This window comes from Somniosus microcephalus, unplaced genomic scaffold, assembly GCF_052327205.1.
Source record: "Somniosus microcephalus isolate GS21.2 unplaced genomic scaffold, FLI_Smic_1.0 unresolved_chr4, whole genome shotgun sequence".
In the NCBI taxonomy this organism is placed as follows: Eukaryota; Metazoa; Chordata; class Chondrichthyes; order Squaliformes; family Somniosidae; genus Somniosus; species Somniosus microcephalus.
The window spans coordinates 45197542-45216650 of record NW_028225182.1 but is presented as its reverse complement, the minus strand read 5'-3'; the positions used below and the strand labels follow the sequence as shown (position 1 = coordinate 45216650).

The following is a 19109-nucleotide window of genomic DNA, read 5'->3' as shown; positions in this document are numbered from 1 at the left end:
GGTCCCGGCCCAAATCTTTGGGCCTTTATTTCTCCCTTCCCCCAACATTTTCTCCCCTGATTAAATTCATCCTGGCAACACTGTCCACTGAGGGGCCGGCACTCTGGATCCATCAGCAGCCATCTGGCTGCTGTTTAAGGGCCAAAAAGGCACTAAAACCTGAAAAAAAAACCCACCACAAACTTTTTACAAACTCACTCCAACTCCCTGCAGCAATCTAGCATCCAGCAGCACCTGCTCACTCCTAGCCCCTCCCACTGAGAAAGTGTTACCCACTGGGCCACAGCTGGACTAGAACATGACTGCAGTTTGGGAGAGACACTTTGGAACAGTTGTGTTTTTGTGCCTTTTAGCCCCCTCCTTACTCTAGATATGTTGATTACTCTCAAAACTGAGGCCCAACTCCCAGTGACCTCAAACGTCTCTTCACGAACCCTGATATTCAGGAATATAAACAGAAACTGCTGGAGACGCTCAGAATGGTCAGGCAGCATCTGTGGAGAGAGAAACAGAGTTAGCGTTTCATGTCGGTGTCCTTTCATCCGGACGGTTCATCAGGATGTTCTGACGACAGGTCACCGACCTGAAACGTTAATTCTGTTTCTGTTTCCTCAGGTGCTGCCTGACCCGCTGAGCGTTTCCAGCATTGCCTGTTGTTATTTCAGCTTTCCAGCATCCGCAGTGTTCTGCTCCATCAAAATAGTTCCTCCAGCTCTGGCCTCTTGGCACCCGTGACAGTGCAGCACTCCTTCAGCGCTGCACTGCGATGTTGACTTGGATTTTGTGCTCAAATCACGAGTCGGGCTCGAACTTGGCCCTGTAACCCAGGGATGAGAGTGCTACCCACTGAGCCACGGCTGACACGCAGCACGACACAAATGATTTATTCTCAATGCTGTGCCGTAGCTGAAAGTGGTAAGCGCCATTTTACGCTAAGTTCTGATGCTGTGAGCGGTTTAGCTGCGAGACAGGAGCTCGAATGCAAAGATGTGGTCGAGGGAATCAAATGATTAGGCGCTGTTAATGTGTGTGTGTGGTTAGTCAGCTCAGCCACAACATCCAGCTTCTCCGCTCCACTTTGTTTACTACTGCACACCGAGGACTGGTGGAAAGGCCACTTCAATCCAATGTCTAACCTGCTTCACATAGCCTTTGTACCGCGACTCTCCACTCTGATCCACTCCCAGCACCAATACTTATTGTCCCCATTTTCAGTTCTCTTCTGAAGGCGCTGAGCCACGTTTCAGGGGCGCCCTCTGATGCCTCGCCAACATGGTTTTAGAAGCAGCCCCGAAGGCAATGTTGGCAGGCTATTCAACCGTGGAGTGATTAGCCTCCCAGGAGCTTACATGGCAGCAGGGCGGAGGTGCGGGGGTGGCGGGGGGGGGGTGGGTGGGTGGAAGTGGAGAAGGAAGTGTCTCGTCATGATGGCCCACGCATCATGGGCTAAAAATTGAGTAGCGCCCCCGCGCCGGAAATTGAGTGGTAGCGCCCCAAGAGGGAAGCGGGGAGCAGTGAGTCAATATCGCGGCACTACGTGCCGCAGCGTCACGTGCTGTGGCACGTCACGCCGCGGTATTACAGGCCTTCCTCCCCTTCTTAAAGGGGAGGGGCCTTGCACAGCATGGCACGGGACCCAGCTGGGCCCCCGGGGATCGGCAGTGCTGGCAAAAGATCCCAGCACTCAACAGAAGTGCCAGGCTCATGGAGCGCAGCCGGCACTCCGCGGGGGGGTGGGTGGGGGCATTCAGGAGGCCGGAGACGGGAGCGCAGGCAGGTGCTGGCAGGCGGCCAGCAACAAAAGTGGCCGCCCCGCACCTCGCCTTTAAATTGCACCTCCCCGGCCGCAGGTAGAGCCCCCTGACCCTGTCGGACATAGCATCCGGTGGTAAGTCAGGGGGCGCTCCCGAAGATCGCGGCCGGGGCGCGAGCGGGTCGCTGCACGCGGCGATGATGTCATCGTCGGCAGCGCAGGGCCACGGAGGGGGTTACCGGTTAACACCGCCGCTAACCTCCCACTGAATTTTGTGGGAGGCGTGGGCGGTGCCGCGCCCGGGTGCTAGTTGCTTTGCGCCCCGTTAGCGCCCTCTTAGAGCGTTAACGGGAGGCGCAAAGCAATCGAATTTTTACCCCAGTCTTGATGGACCAGTTGATCTTTTCCTGACCGTCATTTTGGTATACATTGAATCACAGCTGGGTCTGATTCTGTCCTCACCCGATATCTACACACCAGCACCAGATGCCTCTGGCCAGGGATTGCTGCTGCAATGTGCGAGGCAGTGCAAGGCTTCATGGATAGTGCGACTGACTCTCTGAACAGGCGCTCGACACTTTACATTTAAAGAAATCCTCCCCCATCTGTCCTGTATGATCGTTTGCCTTTTTATTGATTTCCTGACCCGTTAGTAATCAATTATTATGAAGTTACCCTGGGCAAGAAGTTGGGGGGGTGGGGGAGGAACCCAGAAATATCTTGTAATATCTTACATCACAGCTCGCCAGCAGGGGTGTGGGGGGACGGGTTGGAGCTGCTGACTTGGCCGGAGCGAGGGACCCGGCAGGATTTCAATGTGAGGTGTGTAGTGCATTGCCTTATTGCTTGTTGGTGTTAGGACTGGAGCTCTTTGTCTGCCAAGTGGAGTCCTTGCAGGCTTGCCAAAAGGGCAGAAAGGAGGACGATGTCGGTGAGAATAGGACAAAGGGAGAATGTGATCTCAGAATGGACCAATCCCCCATGGCGGGGGGTCTTCATGCCACCGGTGCAATCACCTGTGTGTCCTTGAAAGTCGAATTGTCACCTGGACCATGGGTGCATCATGGACTTGGGGTCATGATCTGTTGCGATGTCCAACACCCAATGGGCGATGGCTCATTCAGAGATAGAGTGGACCTTCACAAGAGGATGTGCACATGGACCTGACACTCACTGGTTCCTCTGCAACAATCTAACTGCCCCGCTCTCTCCCCATAGCCCTGTATCAAAACCAAACTAATCCCACCGACCCGCTCTCTCCCCATAGCCCTGTATCAATCCCAAACTAATCCCACTGCCCCGCTCTCTCCCCATAGCCCTGTATCAATCCCAAACTAATCCCACTGCCCTGCTCTCTCCCCATAGCCCTGTATCAATCCCAAACTGATCCCACTGCCCCGCTCTCTCCCCATAGCCCTGTATCAATCCCAAACTAATCTCACTGCCCCGCTCTCTCCCCAAAGCCCTGTATCAATCCCAAACTAATCCCACTGCCCCGCTCTCTCCCCATAGCCCCGTATCAATCCCAAACTAATCCCACTGCCCCACTCTCTCCCCATAGCCCTGTATCAATCACAAACTAATCACACTGACCCACTCTCTTCCCATAACCCTGTATCAAATCCAAACTAATCCCACTGCCCCACCCTCTCCTCATAGTCCTGTATCAATCGCAAACTAATCCCACTGTCCCGCTCTCTCCCCATAGTCCTGTATCAAAACCAAACTAATCCTACTGCCCCAGCCTCTCTCCATAGCCCTGTATCAATTCCAAACTAATCCCACTGACCCACTCTCTTCCCATAGCCTTGTATCAAATACAAACTAATCCCACTGCCCTGCTCTCTCTCCATAACCCTGTATCATTCCTAAACTAATCCCACTGCCCCGCTCTCTTCCCCCCCCATAGCCCTGTATCAATCCCAAACTAATTCCACTGCTCCGCTCTCTCCCCATAGCACTGTATCAATCACAAACTAATCCCACTGCCCCACTCTCTCCCCATAGCACTGTATCAATCACAAACTAATCCCACTGCCACGCTCTCTCCCCATAGCCCTGTATCAATCACAAACTAATTCCACTGCCCCACTCTCTCCCCATAGCACTGTATCAATCACAAACTAATCCCACTGCCACGCTCTCTCCCCATAGCCCTGTATCAATCACAAACTAATCCCACTGCCCCACTCTCTCCCCATAGCCCTGTATCAATCACAAACTAATCCCACTGCCACGCTCTCTCCCCATAGCCCTGTATCAATCCCAAACTGATCCCACTGCCCCGCTCTCCCCCATAGCCCTGTATCAATCTCAAACAAATCCCACTGCCCCGCTCTCTCCCTGGAGTCCTGGGCCATTCCCATATCTTCATAATGATATCATACTTTCCATGCTGAAAGGAAGCTGTCTAATTGAGTAGAAACATTTGATGAGTTACAAGCCTATGACAATTGTTACATTTCCATACTTAGTAATCATTCTTCCTCTCACGGGCACTGGTCAGGAAGGGGTTGCCTAAGGCTGAGAGTTCCCCCGCCTCCCCCCGTTCCCAGACACGAAAGAAACGCTGCACCTTGTGACCTCTGCCTTACTCTACCCACGGCTCAATAAATAAGCAGTCAGCAGTTCCCTTATTGCAGAGAGCGGCTGATGCTTCGTAGCGTTTGTTTCCTGCTGGTTTGAGCTTCATCGGGGGGCAAGCATTTGATCCTGTCTCACTTCACAGAACTTTTCCGAAAACTGCTTGAGGACGTTATTGACCGAAGGCTGATCTCTCCCCCAATCCGCTTTCTGGCGTAAGTATTGCTTGTCTGTCGGGGTGGGATATGGGGAGGGGGTGGGGGGCGGTTATCGTTTCCTTTTGTTGCTTCGGAGCTGTGATTGCCCTGAGTCTGGTTCAAAAGTTAAATCTGGGTCCCAACACTGTCTGTCGCATCAAGCTTCATTGAGAAGTGAACCACAAGAATCACCCAGTGTTCAGAAGCCCGTAGTCACTGCTCCGGTGAGAGAGCTGGGCGATGGAATAGAATAGTACAGCACAGAAAGAGGCCATTTGGCCCATCGAGTCTGCGCTGGCTCTTTCGAAGAGCAATCCAGTTACTCGCACTGCCCTCGCTCTCTCCCTATATCCCAGTATCAATCCAAAACTAATCCCACTGCCCCGCTCTCTTCCCAGAGCCCAGTATCAATCGCAAACTAATCCCACTGCCCTGCTCTCTCCCCATAGCCCTGTATCAATCCCCAAACTAATCCCACTGCCCTGCTCTCTCCCCATAGCCCTGTATCAATCCCCAAACTAACCTCACTGCCCCGCTCTCTCCCCATAGCCCTGTATCAATCCCCAAACTAATCCCACTGCCTCGCTCTCTCCCCATAGCCCTGTATCAATCCCCAAACTAATCCTACTGCCCTGCTCTCTCCCCATAGCCCTGTATCAATCCAAAACTAATCCCACTGCCCCGCTCTCTTCCCATAGCCCTGTATCAATCCCCAAACTAATCCCACTGCCCCGCTCTCTTCCCATAGCCCTGTATCAATCACAAACTAATCCCACTGCCCCGCTCTCTGCCCATTGCCCTGTATCAATCCCAAACTAATCCTACTGCCCCGCTCTCTCCCCATAGCCCTGTATCAATCCCAAACTAATGCCACTGACCCGCTCTCTCCCCATAGCCCTGCATCAATCCCAAACCAATCCCACTGCCCCGCTCTCTCCCCATAGCCCTGTATCAATCCCAAACCAATCCCACTGCCCCGCTCTCTCCCCATAGCCCTGTGTTAATCACAAACTAATTCCACTGCCCCACTCTCTCCCCATAGCCTTGTATCAATCCCAAACTGATCCCACTGACCCGCTCTCTCCCCATAGCCCTGTATCAATCACAAACTAATTCCACTGCCCCGCTCTCCCCATAGCCCTACATCAATCCCAAACTAATCCCACTGCCCTGCTCTCTTCCCATAGCCCTGTATCAATCACAAACTAATCCCACTGCCCTGCTCTCTCCCATAGCCCTGTGTTAATCACAAACTAATTCCACTGCCCCACTCTCTCCCCATAGCCTTGTATCAATCCCAAACTAATCCCACTGGCCCGCTCTCTCCCCATAGCCCTGTATCAATCCCAAACTAATCCCACTGCCCTGCTCTCTCCCATAGCCCTGTATCAATCACAAACTAATTCCACTGCCCCACTCTCTCCCCATAGCCCTGTATCAATCCCAAACTAATCCCACTGGCTCGCTCTCTCCCCATAGCCCTGTATCAATCCCAAACTATTCCCACTTCCCGCTCTCTCCCCATAGCTCTGTATCAACCCTAAACCAATCCCACTGCCCCGCTCTCTCCCTGGAGTCCTGGGCCATTCCCATATCTTCATAATGATATCATACTTTCCATGCTGAAAGGAAGCTGTCTAATTGAGTAGAAACATTTGATGAGTTACAAGCCTATGACAATTGTTACATTTCCATACTTAGTAATCATTCTTCCTCTCACGGGCACTGGTCAGGAAGGGGTTGCCTAAGGCTGAGAGTTCTCCTGCCTCCCCCGTTCCCAGGCACGAAAGAAATGCTGCACCTTGTGACCTCTGCCTTACTCTAGCCACGGCTCAATAAATAGCAGTCAGCGGTTCCCTTATTGCAGAGAGTGGCTGTTGCTTCGTGGCGTTTGTTTCCTGCTGGTTTGAGCTTCATCGGGGGCTGAGCGTTCGATCCTGTCTCACTTCACAGAACTTTTTCCGATACCTGCTTGAGGACGTTATTGACCGAAGGCTGATCTCTCCCCCAACCCGCTGTGTGCCGTAGGTATTGCTTGTCTGTCGGGGTGTGATGTGGGGAGGGGGTGGGGGGGTCGGGGTAGCTTTTCCTCTTGTTGCTTCGGAGCTGTGATTGCCCTGAGACTGGTTGAAAAGTTAAATCTGGGCCCCAACACTGTGTGTCGCATCAAGCTTCATTGAGAAGTGAGCCACAAGAATCATCCAGTGTTCAGAAGCCCGTAGTCACTGCTCCGGTGAGAGAGCTGGGCGATGGAATAGAATAGTACAGCACAGAAAGAGGCCATTTGGCCCATCGCGTCTGCGCTGGCTCTTTCGAAGAGCAATTCATTTACTCCAACTGCTCTCGCTCTCTCCCCATATCCCTGCTATTTTTCCTCCTTCAATTATTTACGCTAGCAAAGCTTGGGGTTAAATTGAAAAGGTAATTGAAAAACTTGCATTTCTCGAGCGCCTTTCATGACCACCAGATGTCCCAAAGCGCTTTACAGCCAATGAAGTACTTTTGAAGCGTAGTCACTTTTCTAACGTAGGGAAACGCGGCAACCAAACCTGTGCACAGCAAGCTCCCACAAACAGCAATGTGATAAACACCGGATCATCTGTTTACTAGTGATGTTGGTTGAGGGATAAACATTGGCCCAGGACACAGGGGGAGAACTCCCACTGCTCTTCTTCGAAATAGTACCACGCGGGATCTTTTACATCTACCTGAGAGGGCAGACGGGGCCTGGGTTTAATGTCTCATCCGAAAGACGGCACCTCCGACAGTGCAGCACTCCCTCAGTACTGCCCCTCCGACAATGCAGCGCTCCCTCTCTACTGTCCCTCTGACAGTGCGGCGCTCCCTCAGCACTGCTCTTCCGACAGTGCGGTGCTCCCTCAGCACTGCTCCTCCGACAGTGCGGCGCTCCCTCAGTACTGCCCCTCTGACAGTGCGGCGCTCCCTCAGTACTGCCCCTCCAACAGTGCGGTGCTCCCTCAACAGTGCGGCGCTCCCTCAGTGCTGCCCCTCCGACAGTGCGGCGCTCCCTCAATACTGCCCCTCTGACAGTGCGGCGCTCCCTCAGTACTGCTCCTCTGACAGTGCGGCGCTCCCTCAGTACTGCCCTTCCGACAGTGCGGCGCTCCCTCAGTACTGCCCCTCTGACAGTGCGGTGCTCCCTCAGTACTGCCCTTCCGACAGTGCGGCGCTCCCTCAGTACTGCCCCTCTGACAGTGCGGCGCTCCCTCAGTACTGCCCTTCTGACAGTGCGGCACTCCCTCAGTACTGCCCCTCTGACAGCGCAGCGCTCCCTCAGGACTGCCCCTCCGACAGTGCAGTACTCCCTCAGCACTGCCCCTCCAACAGTACGGCACTCCCTCAGTACTGCCCCTCCAACAGTGCGGCGCTCCCTCAGTACTGCCCCTCCGACAGTGCGGCACTCCCTCAGCACTGCCCCTCTGACAATGCAGCGCTCCCTCAGTATTGCTCCTCCGACAGTGCGGCACTCCCTCAGCAAAGCCCCTCCGACAATGTGGCACTCCCTCAGCACTACCCCTCCTACAATGCGGCACTCCCTCAATACTTCCCCTCTGACAATGTGGCGCTCCCTCAATACTGCCCCTCCGATAGTGCGGCGCCCCCTCAGTAACTGCACTGGGATTGTTAGCCTGGATTTTTTGTGCTCGAGTCTCTGGAGTGGTGACTTGAACCCACGACCTTCTGACTCAGTGGGTGAGAGAGTGCTACCCACTGAGCCAGGGCTGAGCCAATTGAAGCTTTGTGAAAGGTCGGAGGGACGAGACTGGGTCTGTGCGGGCAGTCTATTCGAACGAGGTAGGTTCGGGCCGGTGCGGCGGGTGGGGGGAAAAGGAGGGGTTGTATCCTTAAGCTACGCGAGCACAGAATTGGGTAAGGTGTCTGACGTAATAAAACTCACTACGCACTTGGTTTGAGTATAAAGCAAGGCTTTAATCAACTTGTTTCAGAACATGGAGATCTAGTTGTACTTCACTAGTTCCTTGTCTTACAAAATGTCCCTGGAAAGCTGGGCCCACACCCGCGTATTCATACTCCTTGGACGGCGCCACCAGCTGGCCGTCCAGCATTATTTCATGAGTAGTTTCTTATGATGATGAGATTTAGAACAGTGTCTAAGTCGGGAGGCATTTCCTGATGCAGGTGGCTGCGGACACTTGGAGCTAGTTAGCGGTTAATGTGGCGAACTCCTGCAACAGTTGATAACGGAGCTGAACGAGTTATCGGCTGATGGCGGCTATCATACAAACAACAGCAACTCGCATTTATATAGCGCCTTTAAAATTGCCTCATCCATGCCTTTGTTACCTCGAGACTTGACTATTCCAACGCACTCCTGGCTGGCCTCCCACATTCCACCCTACGTAAACTTGAGGTCATCCAAAACTCAGCTGCCCGTGTCCTAACCCGCACTGAGTCCCGTTCTCCCATCACCCCCTGTGCTCGTTGACCTACATTGGCTCCCGGTTAAGCAGCGCCTCGATTTCAAAATTCTCATCCTCGTTTTCAAATCCCTCCATGGCCCTCGCCCCCTCCCTATCTCTGTAATCTCCTTCAGCCCCACAAACCCCCCCGAGATATCTGCGCTCCTCCAATTCTACCCTCTTGAGTATCCCTGATTATAATCGTTCAACCTTTGGCGGCCGTGCCTTCTGTTGCCTGGGCCCTAAGCTCTGGAATTCCATGCCTAAACCTCTCCGCCTCGCTACCTCTCTCTCCTCCTTTAAGACGCTCCTTAAAACCGACCTCATTGACCAAGCTTTTGGTCACCTGCCCTAATTTATCCTTCTGTGGCTCAGTGTCAATTTTTTTATCTTAGAATACTCCTGTGCAGCGCCGTGGGACGTTTTACTCCGTTAAAGGCGCGATATAAATACAACTTGTTGTTGTTGTTGTAAACCATCCCAAAGCCCAGGGGCGTAATCAGGCAAAAAATTGAGACCGAGCCAAATAAGTAATTATTAGGACAGGACTTGGTCAAAGAGGTGGGTTTTAAGGAGCATCTTCAAGGAGAGAAGAGAGAGGCGGGAGGGAATTCCCGAGCTGATGACCTTGGCACAGTGCACGGTTCCGAAAGGGTGGTGCCCAGAATTGGGACATAAAACTCTAGCTGTGGTCCAACCGGTGATTTATAAAGGTTTAGCATAGCTTCCTTGCTTTTGTACTCTGTGCCTTTATTTATAGAAGCCAGATATGCTGTTTGAACAGCCTTTTCGACTATTCCTGACACTTTCATAGATTTGTGAATGTGAAACACCCAATGCGCCATTTCAGACTGTTAACTCAGTGGATGTGGTTGCTGAAAAATTCTGAAAATTTTTGTGTAATAGTTTGGGCCTCAACTCTGGCGCCTTTTAACGTGCCCTAGGGGATTAAAGCTGTACTGATGAATGTGTTTCCTTCTCAGTCTCCAGACAGATCTGCAGTGATTAAAGCGATGGACTCCACGTATTTGCGTGCGATTCTCGGCCTGCTCTTGCTTGCTGGATGTGCCCTCGCTGGTAAGACACAGCTGCTCTCTCCCACTACCCTCCCTGCAATGGTGACGTGTGCTCGGACAGTTCAAAGGTCGCGGTTTCGCCCCCCCCACCCCCGGCATTGAGTGCGAGCCTGGACTGCGGGGCAGTAATCAAGCGCAGGGCCCCTCCCAGGCCCGATCCCCGTAGACTTGCAGACACGCGCACTTGGCCGCTGGGTTGATGGGAAAGCACCATTTCTGATTTCTGAAACTCCCACCCCACTTCCCTACCCAGACCGGACGGGCTGAGACTAACTGTACTGCCGTGAGCAACGTCACTGAAATGAGTTTGCCAGTCTCCATCCAGTTCCCAGTGGGCGCAAGCCCATGACAACGGATTGGCACTAAATTGGCGTTCTCTCTCTGACACTCCATCTGGCTAGAGCGCGCAAAGTAGAGGGAGCTTTACTCTGTATCTAACCCATGCTGTTCCTGCCCTGGGAGTGTTTGATGGGACAGTGTAGAGGGAGCTTTACTCTGTATCTAACCCGTGCTGTACCTGCCCTGGGAGTGTTTGATGGGACAGTGTAGAGGGAGCTTTACTCTGTATCTAACCCGTGCTGTTCCTGCACTGGGAGTGTTTGATGGAACAGTGTAGAGGGAGCTTTACTCTGTATCTAACCCATGCTGTACCTACCCTGGAAGTGTTTGATGGGACAGTGTAGAGGGAGCTTTACTCTGTATCTAACCTGTGCTGTACCTGTCCTGGGAGTGTCTGATGAGACAGTGTAGAGGGAGCTTTACTCTGTATGTAACCTGTGCTGTACCTGCCCTGGGAGTGTTTGATGGGACAGTGTAGAGGGAGCTTTACTCTGTATCTAACCCATGCTGTACCTGCCCTGGGAGTGTTTGATGGGACAGTGTAGCGGGAGCTTTATCTGTATCTAACTCGTGCTGTGCCTGTCCCTGGGAGTGTTTGATGGGACAGTGTAGAGAGAGCTTTACTCTGTATCTAACCCGTGCTGTACCTGCCCTGGGAGTGTTTGATGGGACAGTGAACTCTTGAAATGGAATAGCATGCAGTTCCTCATGAACACAAGTAGCCAAGAAAAAGTATTAAAAAATAAGGTCTCATGGGGGGTTTGTCTGATTGAATATTTTTGTTAGTTATTCACAGAAGTACTGTGGCGTTGATTGATGGAGAGAATGAGAAATAGTGAGATAGAGAGAGGCAAAGTAAGATAAACAAAGCCTGATAAACAAGAGGAAGAAACAGAGAGAGGTAGAGACACGGACACAGAGTGAGACAGATAGAGAGATCAAGAGAGAGAGAGAGGCAGGCAGATAAAAACAGAAATAGAGAGACAGATAGAGATTGATATAGATACAACGATAGAGGCAAACAGAAACAGCGATACGATAGAAACAGAGATAAAGAGATACCAAGTGAGACTGAGCGGATTAGACAGAAAGGGAGTGACTGAAATAGAGAGAGTGATCAAGAGAGACTGACACTTGGAGACAGAGAAAGGGAGAGACAGAGATAGAGAGAGGGATCAAGTGAAGGTGAGACATGTAGAGAGAGACAGAGATAGGGAGAGGGATCAAGTGAAAGTGAGAAAGATAGTGAAAGAGAGAGATAGAGGTGGAGATAGATAGAGAGATTAGTCGATTGATAGCTAGTTAGGCAAGACAGAGGGACAGGTTTAATGAGCTGGGAAAGGTGAGTGTGTTTGGAACGGGTGCATGACTCCTGTACTGACTGGGTGTATCTGTCTCTTTTCCCAGGTCACATTCAGTGCAAGAAAAATCGGAAGCCTGTGGTGGCCGGTAGCAAGCAGACCATTTCATTGCCGTGTCACTTTGAGTACAGTGAAGGGCCCACGGCCCAGCTCTCAGTGACCTGGCAGGCGGAGTTCGGCACTGGGATTCCGGTCGTGGTGCACTCACAGAACCGCACGGCAGTGGGAACGGATTCGCAGGGGAAGCAGTTTCAAAATCGGACAGCCATGTCTCCCTTGTGGTATCGAACGGGGAACGCAACTCTGCAGATCACACAGGCGAAGAGAAACGATTCTGGGACCTACACCTGTTACATAAGAGCGGATGGGCGTGCCGCAACATGCGCCCAGCTGGAGCTGACCGTGAATTCAGGTAGGAAGGCAATTGTCCATTTGTTCCATCAAATGCTGCTTCCACCATCCAGTCAATGTCACCTCGGTCGGTGCTGAATTGGCCCAGTACAGCTGGGCTAACAACCTGGGGTGCTGCATCCTCAGGCCACAGTGCCCCTTGACCTTAGGAAAAAGGAAGACATCTATCACCTCTTTGCAGACCTCAGGACATCCCAAAGCACTTTACAGTACTTTTTAGAAGCGTGGTCACTGTTGTAATGTAGAAATCGCAGTAGCCAATTGGGGCACAGCTCCCACAAACAGCAATGTGATAATGACCAGATCATCTGTCTTTTTAGTGATGTTAGTCAAGGGATAAATATTGGCCACAGGACACCGGGAAGAACTCCCCTGCTCTTCTTCAAAGTAGGGCTGAGGGATTTTTTACGTCCACCTGAAGGAGCAGACGGTGCCTCGGTTTAACGTCTCATATCAAAGATGGCACCTCCGACAGTGCAGCTCTCCCTCAGCACTGCACCGGGAGTGTCGGCCTGGATTATGTGCTCAGATCTTTGGGGTGGGACTGCGAACCCACGACCTTCTGACTCTGAGGCGAGAGTGGCCACGGCTGACAGGCTGACACAAGAAGAGTGGCCTGTGGGGTGAGGCCTTGAGGGTGCATGCAGCTCCCAAGGGAGCGGGGAGGAACGAAAAGTAGGACAATCCATCCCATGGCATCGCTCCTCCCTAGCTCTGCGATCTCCTCCAGCCCTACAACCCTCCGAGAGGTCTGCAGTTCCTCCAAACCTGGCCCCTTGACCATTCCTGATTTCCTTCTCCTCGCCATTGGTGGCCGTGTCTTCAGCCATCTCAGCATTAAGCTCAGGAATTCACTCCCTTAAACCTCCTCTTTGACCAACTGCCTCCTTACGTGGCTCAGTGTCACGTTTTGCCTGGTTGCGCCCCTGTGAAGCACCTTGGGACGTTTTACTACATTATGTGGTAAAATAGATAAGGGAGAACCAGTGGATGTGGCGTATTTGGACTTTCAGAAGGCTTACGATAAGGTCCCGCATAAGAGATTAGCGTGTAAAGTTAAGGCATATGGGATTGGGGGTAAGGTACTGACTTGGATAGAGAACTGGTTGGCAGACAGGAAGCAAAGAGTTGGAATAAACGGGTCTTTTTCCGAGTGGCAGGCAGTGACTAGTGGGGTACCACAAGGATCGGTCCTTGGATCCCAGCTATTCACAATATATATAAATGATCTCGTCGAGGGAACTAGATGTAATATCTCCAAGTTTGCAGATAACACAAAGCTGGGTGGGCGTGTGTGCTGTGAGGAGGATGCTGAGAAACTCCAGTATGATTTGGACAGGTTGGGTGATTGGGCAGAAGCATGGCAGATGCAGTATAATGTGGATAAATGTGAGGTTATCCACTTTGGTGGCAAAAACAGGAAGGCAGATTATTATCTGAATGGCAATTGATTGGGAGAAGGGGAAGTGCAATGAGACCTGGGTGTCCTTGTGCACCAGTCGCTGAAGGTAAGCATGCAGGTGCAGCAGGTGGTTAAGAAGGCAAATGGTATGTTGGCCTTCGTAGCGAGAGGGTTCGAGTACAGGAGCAAGGATGTCTTGCTGCAGTTGTACAAGGCCTTGGTGAGACCACACCTTGAGTATTGTGTGCAGTTTTGGTTGCCTTATCTGAGGAAGGATGTTTTTGCCATGGAGGGAGTGCAGCGAAGATTCACCAGACTGATACCTGGGATGGCAGGAATGACGTATGAGGAGAGATTGGGTCGATTGGGCTTATACTCGCTGGAGTTTAGAAGAATGAGAGGGGATCTCATTGAAACTTATAAAATTCTAACAGGACTAGTCAGACTAGATGCAGGAAGGATGTTCCTGATGGCGGGGGAGTCCAGAACCAGGGGTCACAGTCTAAGGATAAGGGGTAAGCCATTTAGGACTGAGATGAGGAGGAATTTCTTCACCCAGAGAGTGGTGAACCTGTGGAATTCTCTACCACAGAAGGCAGTTGAGGCCAATTCATTAAATATATTCAAGAAGGAGTTAGATATATTTCTTAAGGCTAAGGGGATCAAGGGATATGGGGAGAAAGCAGGGACAGGGTACTTAATTTGGATGATCAGCCATGATCTCATTGAATGGCGGAGCAGGCTCGAGGGGCTGAATGACCTACTCCTGCTCCTATTTTCCATGTTTCTATATAACTGTAAGCTGTTCTTTTCATTGCACACTGATTCTAATTCACCGAATTTCTGTTTCCTTTTCATTCAAACAGCTGAGAACTTTCAACACGGTGGACATCCCTCTGTTTGGATCATGACCCTTCTGCTGCCACTGGCCAAGCTTCTAACTTGATTTACAATCCTGCTTTTTGGCGATTTTTTTTTTTTCCACAAGAGCCTCACTCCTTCAAGACAGCTGGAAAATTCATTGACATGTGTAAAATTATTTGGAGAGCTTGACAGGGTAGCTGCTGAGGGGGGGGGGGGTCACAGTTTCAGGATAAGGGGTTGGACATTTAGGACTGAGATGAGGAAGAATTTCTTCATTGAATCTTTGGAATTCTCTACCCCAGAGGGCCGTGAATGTTCTGTCATGGAGGATATTCAGGACTGAGATCGATCGATTTTTTGGCCATTACGGGAATCAAGGGATATGGGGAAAGGGCGGGACAGTGGAGTTTATAGGATGGGCCTTATTCCAACTGTGCTGGCGGGAAGGAAGGGAAATTGTACCCCAAAGTGTTAACAACATTTATTTCAAAGCAAGATCTACTCCATCTAATTTTCATAGTGAATTCAATGGACTGTGTATAAAAGATTCCAGAGCCAAAATAGGGACATTTGAGGCAAAAACCTGAACAGTTGCTTTGAATGGATGGAGTGGGGCAAGAGTGTAATTCATCACGCCCTGAAGTAGAAGGGACCATAGCCAGAATTGTATTTACAAGTTCCATAACAATTTATGGGTGACTGACTGTATTATATGCAAATATACAACTGAAGTACATAACGAGTGGGTTAAGCTGCTGTGTCCTCTGTTTTACGGGTTTAGTAAAGAACTTGACAACACAAATATGGATTTAGCAAGCACCAATGGATCTCCTGTGGCATTACTCTTGGTGCGTGCGCCTGGTATCTGAGTCGGCCATTTTAGTTCTCTGCTGCCTTTTCTTCAGTGCTGTTTTCTGCTTCTACCTCGTCTGCTTGACCCACCCCTCCTGCAAATCCACAGGCGGCCATGCACCGTGACTTTTTGGAAAGGACAAGTGTCTTTGGTGTTGATGCGGTGCCTTATCAGGCCTCCACAGAAAGACCTCGAAACTCTTCCTATCCAAAAGATTAGAAAGAAGGACTTGTGCTTCTCCAGCGCCTTTCACAACCTCAGGATGTCCCAAAGTGCTTTACAGCCAATGAAGTACTTTTTTTGTAGCATGGTCACTGTTGTAATGTAGGAAACTTGGCAGCCAAGGTGCGTACAGCAAGCTCCCACGAACAGCAATGCGATAGTGACCAGATAATCTGTTTTTAGTGATATTGATTGAGGAATAAATATTAACCCAGGACACCAGGAGAACGCACCAGCTCTCCCTCAAAATAGTGGCCATGGGATCTTTTACGTCCGCCTGACAGAGCAGACAGGGCCTCGGTTTAACATCTCATCCAATAGACGGCACCTCTGACACTCCCTCAGTACTGCCCCTCCGACAGTGCAGCGCTCCCCCAGTTCTGCCCCTCCGACAGTGCGGCGCTCCCCCAGTACTGCCCCTCCGACAGTGCGGTGCTCCCTCAGTACTGCCCCTCCGACAGTGCGGCGCTCCCTCAGTACTGCCCCTCCGACAGTGCGGCGCTCCCTCAGTACTGCCCCTCCAACAGTGCGGCGCTCCCTCAGTACTGCCCCTCTGACAGTGCGGCGCTCCCTCAGTACTGCCCCTCCGACAGTGCAGCGCTCCCTCAGCACTGCCCCTCCCACAGTGCAGCGCTCCCTCACTACTGCCCCTTCGACAGTGCGGCGCTCCCTCAGTACTGCCCCTCCCACAGTGCAGCGCTCCCTCACTACTGCTCCTCCGACAGTGCGACGCTCCCTCAGAACTCCGTACTGCCCCAACGACAGTGCGGCGCTCCCTCAGTACTACCTCTCCGACAGTGCGGCGCTCCCTCAGTACTGCCCCTCCAACAGTGCGGCGCTCCCTCAGTACTGCCCCTCCGACAGTGTGGTGCTCCCTCAGAACTCCGTACTGCCCCAACGACAGTGCGGCGCTCCCTCAGTACTACCTCTCTGACAGTGCGGCGCTCCCTCAGTACTGCCCCTCCAACAGTGCGGCGCTCCCTCAGTACTGCCCCTCCGACAGTGCAGCACACCCTCAGTACTGCCCCTCCGAAAGTGCAGCACTCCCTCAGTACTGCCCCTCCGACAGTGTGGTGCTCCCTCAGTACTGCCCCTCCGACAGTGCGGCGCTCCCTCAGTACTGCCCCTCCGACAGTGCGGCACTCTCTCAGTACTGCCCCTCCGACAGTGCGGTGCTCCCTCAGTACTACCTCTCCGACAGTGCGGCGCTCCCTCAGTACTACCTCTCCGACAGTGCAGCGCTCCCTCGGTACTGCCCCTCCGGCAGTGCAGCACTCCCCTGGAGTGTCAGCCTAGACTTTTGTGCTGAAGTCTCTGGAGTGGGACTGTGAACCCACAACCTTCTGACTCAGAAGTGAGGGTGCGACACACTGAGCCACGGATGACATAGTCCGAAGCGGCCTGTAATTATGTCGGCAGGTCCAGTGAAGGGCAGATGTTGAGCCAGGTGTGGCGGAGTTGCTTTGTGGTTGGGATGTTGGCCCAAGGTAGCCTCCATGCCATGCCATGTGATTGGGATGCCTTCTGAAGAGTCTGGCAAGGCCATCACGCGTATCTGCGCCATCGCGTCTGCTGCCACAACTGATCTTGAGGGTTGGGCTGCTCGCCCACACTGATCGCCGGCCCAAGCAGGGCCTTGTCAACTCTTATTTTGCAGATGTGGGTGTGTGGGTATTGGCGGGTGGGCACGAAGGACCTCTAGTGAGACCCAACCTAGCGGCACTGTGTCGGTAGTAGTCCTCCACCTCCTCCTCCTCCTGCTCCCTCCTCCCTTCTCCTCCTCCTCCTGCTCCCTCCTCCTCCTCCTGCTCCCTCCTCAAATCAAATCAAATCAAAAATCAAATCAACTTTTATTGCCATTGTTAGTGCACAAGTGCAGTACAACGAAATGCAGGCTTGCGGCACCCGAGAGTGTACATTTAGATTAAGACATTTAAACATTCAACATACATTTGGCTTGTAATACATTAACATAAACATAACCATAATAAAGTGCATTGGCAGGTGTGCAGGCTTTAGAGTTTATTTGTGGAGTTCAGTAGGATGACAGCCCTGGGAAAGAAGCTGTTCCTAAATCTGGTCGTACGGGTGCGAATGCACCTGTAGCATCTCCCAGATGGCAGGAGGGTGAACAGACTGTGGCTGGGGTGGGTAGGGCCTTTGATGGTGGACCGTGACCTCCGTAAACAGCCTTTCTGGTATATGTGCTCTATGGTCGGTAGCCGGGTGCCGGTAATGCGTTGGGCAGTTTTGACTACCCGCTGCAGGGCTTTCCGGTCATAGTAGCTACAGCTGCCATACCATACTGTGATACAGTTTGTCAGGATGCTCTCTATTGTGCAGTGGTAAAAGTTAGAGAGGATCAGGGGTGACGGGTTACATCCCTTCAGCCTCCTTAGGAAATATAGGTGCGGCTGGGCCTTCTTCGCCAGAGAGGAGGTATTGAGGGACCAGGAGAGGTCTTCCATGATGTGGACTCCGAGGAACTTAAAGCTGTCCACCCTTTCCACCACAGCCCCATTGATGTGGATGGGGGTGTGACTTCCGCCTTTAGACTTCCTGAAGTCCACAATGATTTCTTTGGTTTTCTTGATGTTAAGGGCCAGGTTTTTATCGGCGCACCACTTCACAAGATGCTGGACCTCCTCCCTGTAGGCTGACTCATCGTTGTTGGTGATCTGGCCTACTACCATGGTATCATCCGCAAACTTGATGATGGTGTTGGAACCATGAACAGCCACACAGTCGTGGGTGAAGAGGGAGTCGAGGAGGGGGCTCAGCACACATCCTTGTGGGGGCCCCCGTGTTCAGGGTTGCGGGGGGGAGGTGTGGTTACCTAATTTGACAGACTGGGGTCTGTTTGTTAGGAAGTCCAGGGTCCAGTTGCAGAGGGAAGTGTTCAGGCCAAGAGTTTGGAGTTTGGTGGCCAGCATGTTGGGGACGATAGTGTTGAATGCTGAGCTGTAGTCTATGAACAGCATTCTGATGTAGGTCTCCTCACCATCTAAGTGATTCAATGCCGAGTGTAGAGCAGTTGTGATTGCATCCTCCGTTGATCTGTTTGCACGATAGGCAAACTGGTGTTGGTCAAGAGAGGTGGGAACACTGGCTTTGATGTGAGCCAAGACCAGTCTTTCGAAACATTTCATTATGATGGGTGTGAGTGCGACAGGTCGATAGTCGTTCAGGCACGTCACAGCCGTTTGTTTTGGCACAGGAATAATGGTAGCGGTCTTGAAGCATGTAGGGACTACTGCCTGGGCCAATGACAGATTGAAGATGGCAGTGAAGACATCAGCCAGCTGATCAGCACATTCCTTGAGTACCCGTCCAGGGATGCTATCCGGTCCAGCAGCCTTTCGTGTGTTCACTCCGCGTAGAACACCCCTTACGTCGGAGGTCGACAGAGTGAGCAGCTGGTCTTCCGGGGGTGGCAAGGCTTTGGTAGCCGGCTCCCTGTTGTCCCTGTCGAAGTGAGCGTAGAAGTTGTTAAGCTCCTCCGGAAGGGAGGCATCGCTAACCGGGGGGCTGGTGTTTTTGCCTTTGTAGTCAGTGATGGACTGGATGCCTTGCCACATGCGCCGGGGGTCTGAGTTGTTGTGGAAG

General features: G+C 52.1%; 1 protein-coding gene across 3 annotated transcripts; it reads left to right on the top strand.

Annotated features, from left to right (window-relative positions):
- Window positions 1-4242: 4242 nt before the first annotated feature.
- On the top strand, window positions 4243-17510 carry LOC147090672 (CD276 antigen-like). 3 transcript variants are annotated; one of them, XM_085977440.1, is made up of 5 exons: window positions 4243-4551; window positions 6487-6557; window positions 9959-10052; window positions 11798-12163; window positions 14431-17510. In XM_085977440.1, the coding sequence occupies exons 3-5, from the start codon at window positions 9989-9991 to the stop codon at window positions 14508-14510; spliced, it is 510 nt and encodes a 169-aa protein (XP_085833566.1). In that variant the 5' UTR covers window positions 4243-4551; window positions 6487-6557; window positions 9959-9988; the 3' UTR covers window positions 14511-17510. The 3 variants fall into 3 exon arrangements, with proteins under 3 accessions (XP_085833566.1, XP_085833567.1, XP_085833568.1); XM_085977441.1 differs by lacking the exon at window positions 6487-6557; XM_085977442.1 differs by lacking the exon at window positions 4243-4551 and having other exon boundaries at window positions 6208-6561.
- Window positions 17511-19109: the final 1599 nt, after the last annotated feature.

Coding starts and splice junctions, on each gene's coding strand:
- LOC147090672 (XM_085977441.1), top strand. CDS start 9,989: ATGGACTCCACGTATTTGCGTGCGATTCTCGGCCTGCTCTTGCTTGCT. Junction 10,053..11,797: donor TGCTGGATGTGCCCTCGCTG/GTAAGACACAGC, acceptor CTCTTTTCCCAG/GTCACATTCAGTGCAAGAAA. Junction 12,164..14,430: donor GGAGCTGACCGTGAATTCAG/GTAGGAAGGCAA, acceptor TCATTCAAACAG/CTGAGAACTTTCAACACGGT.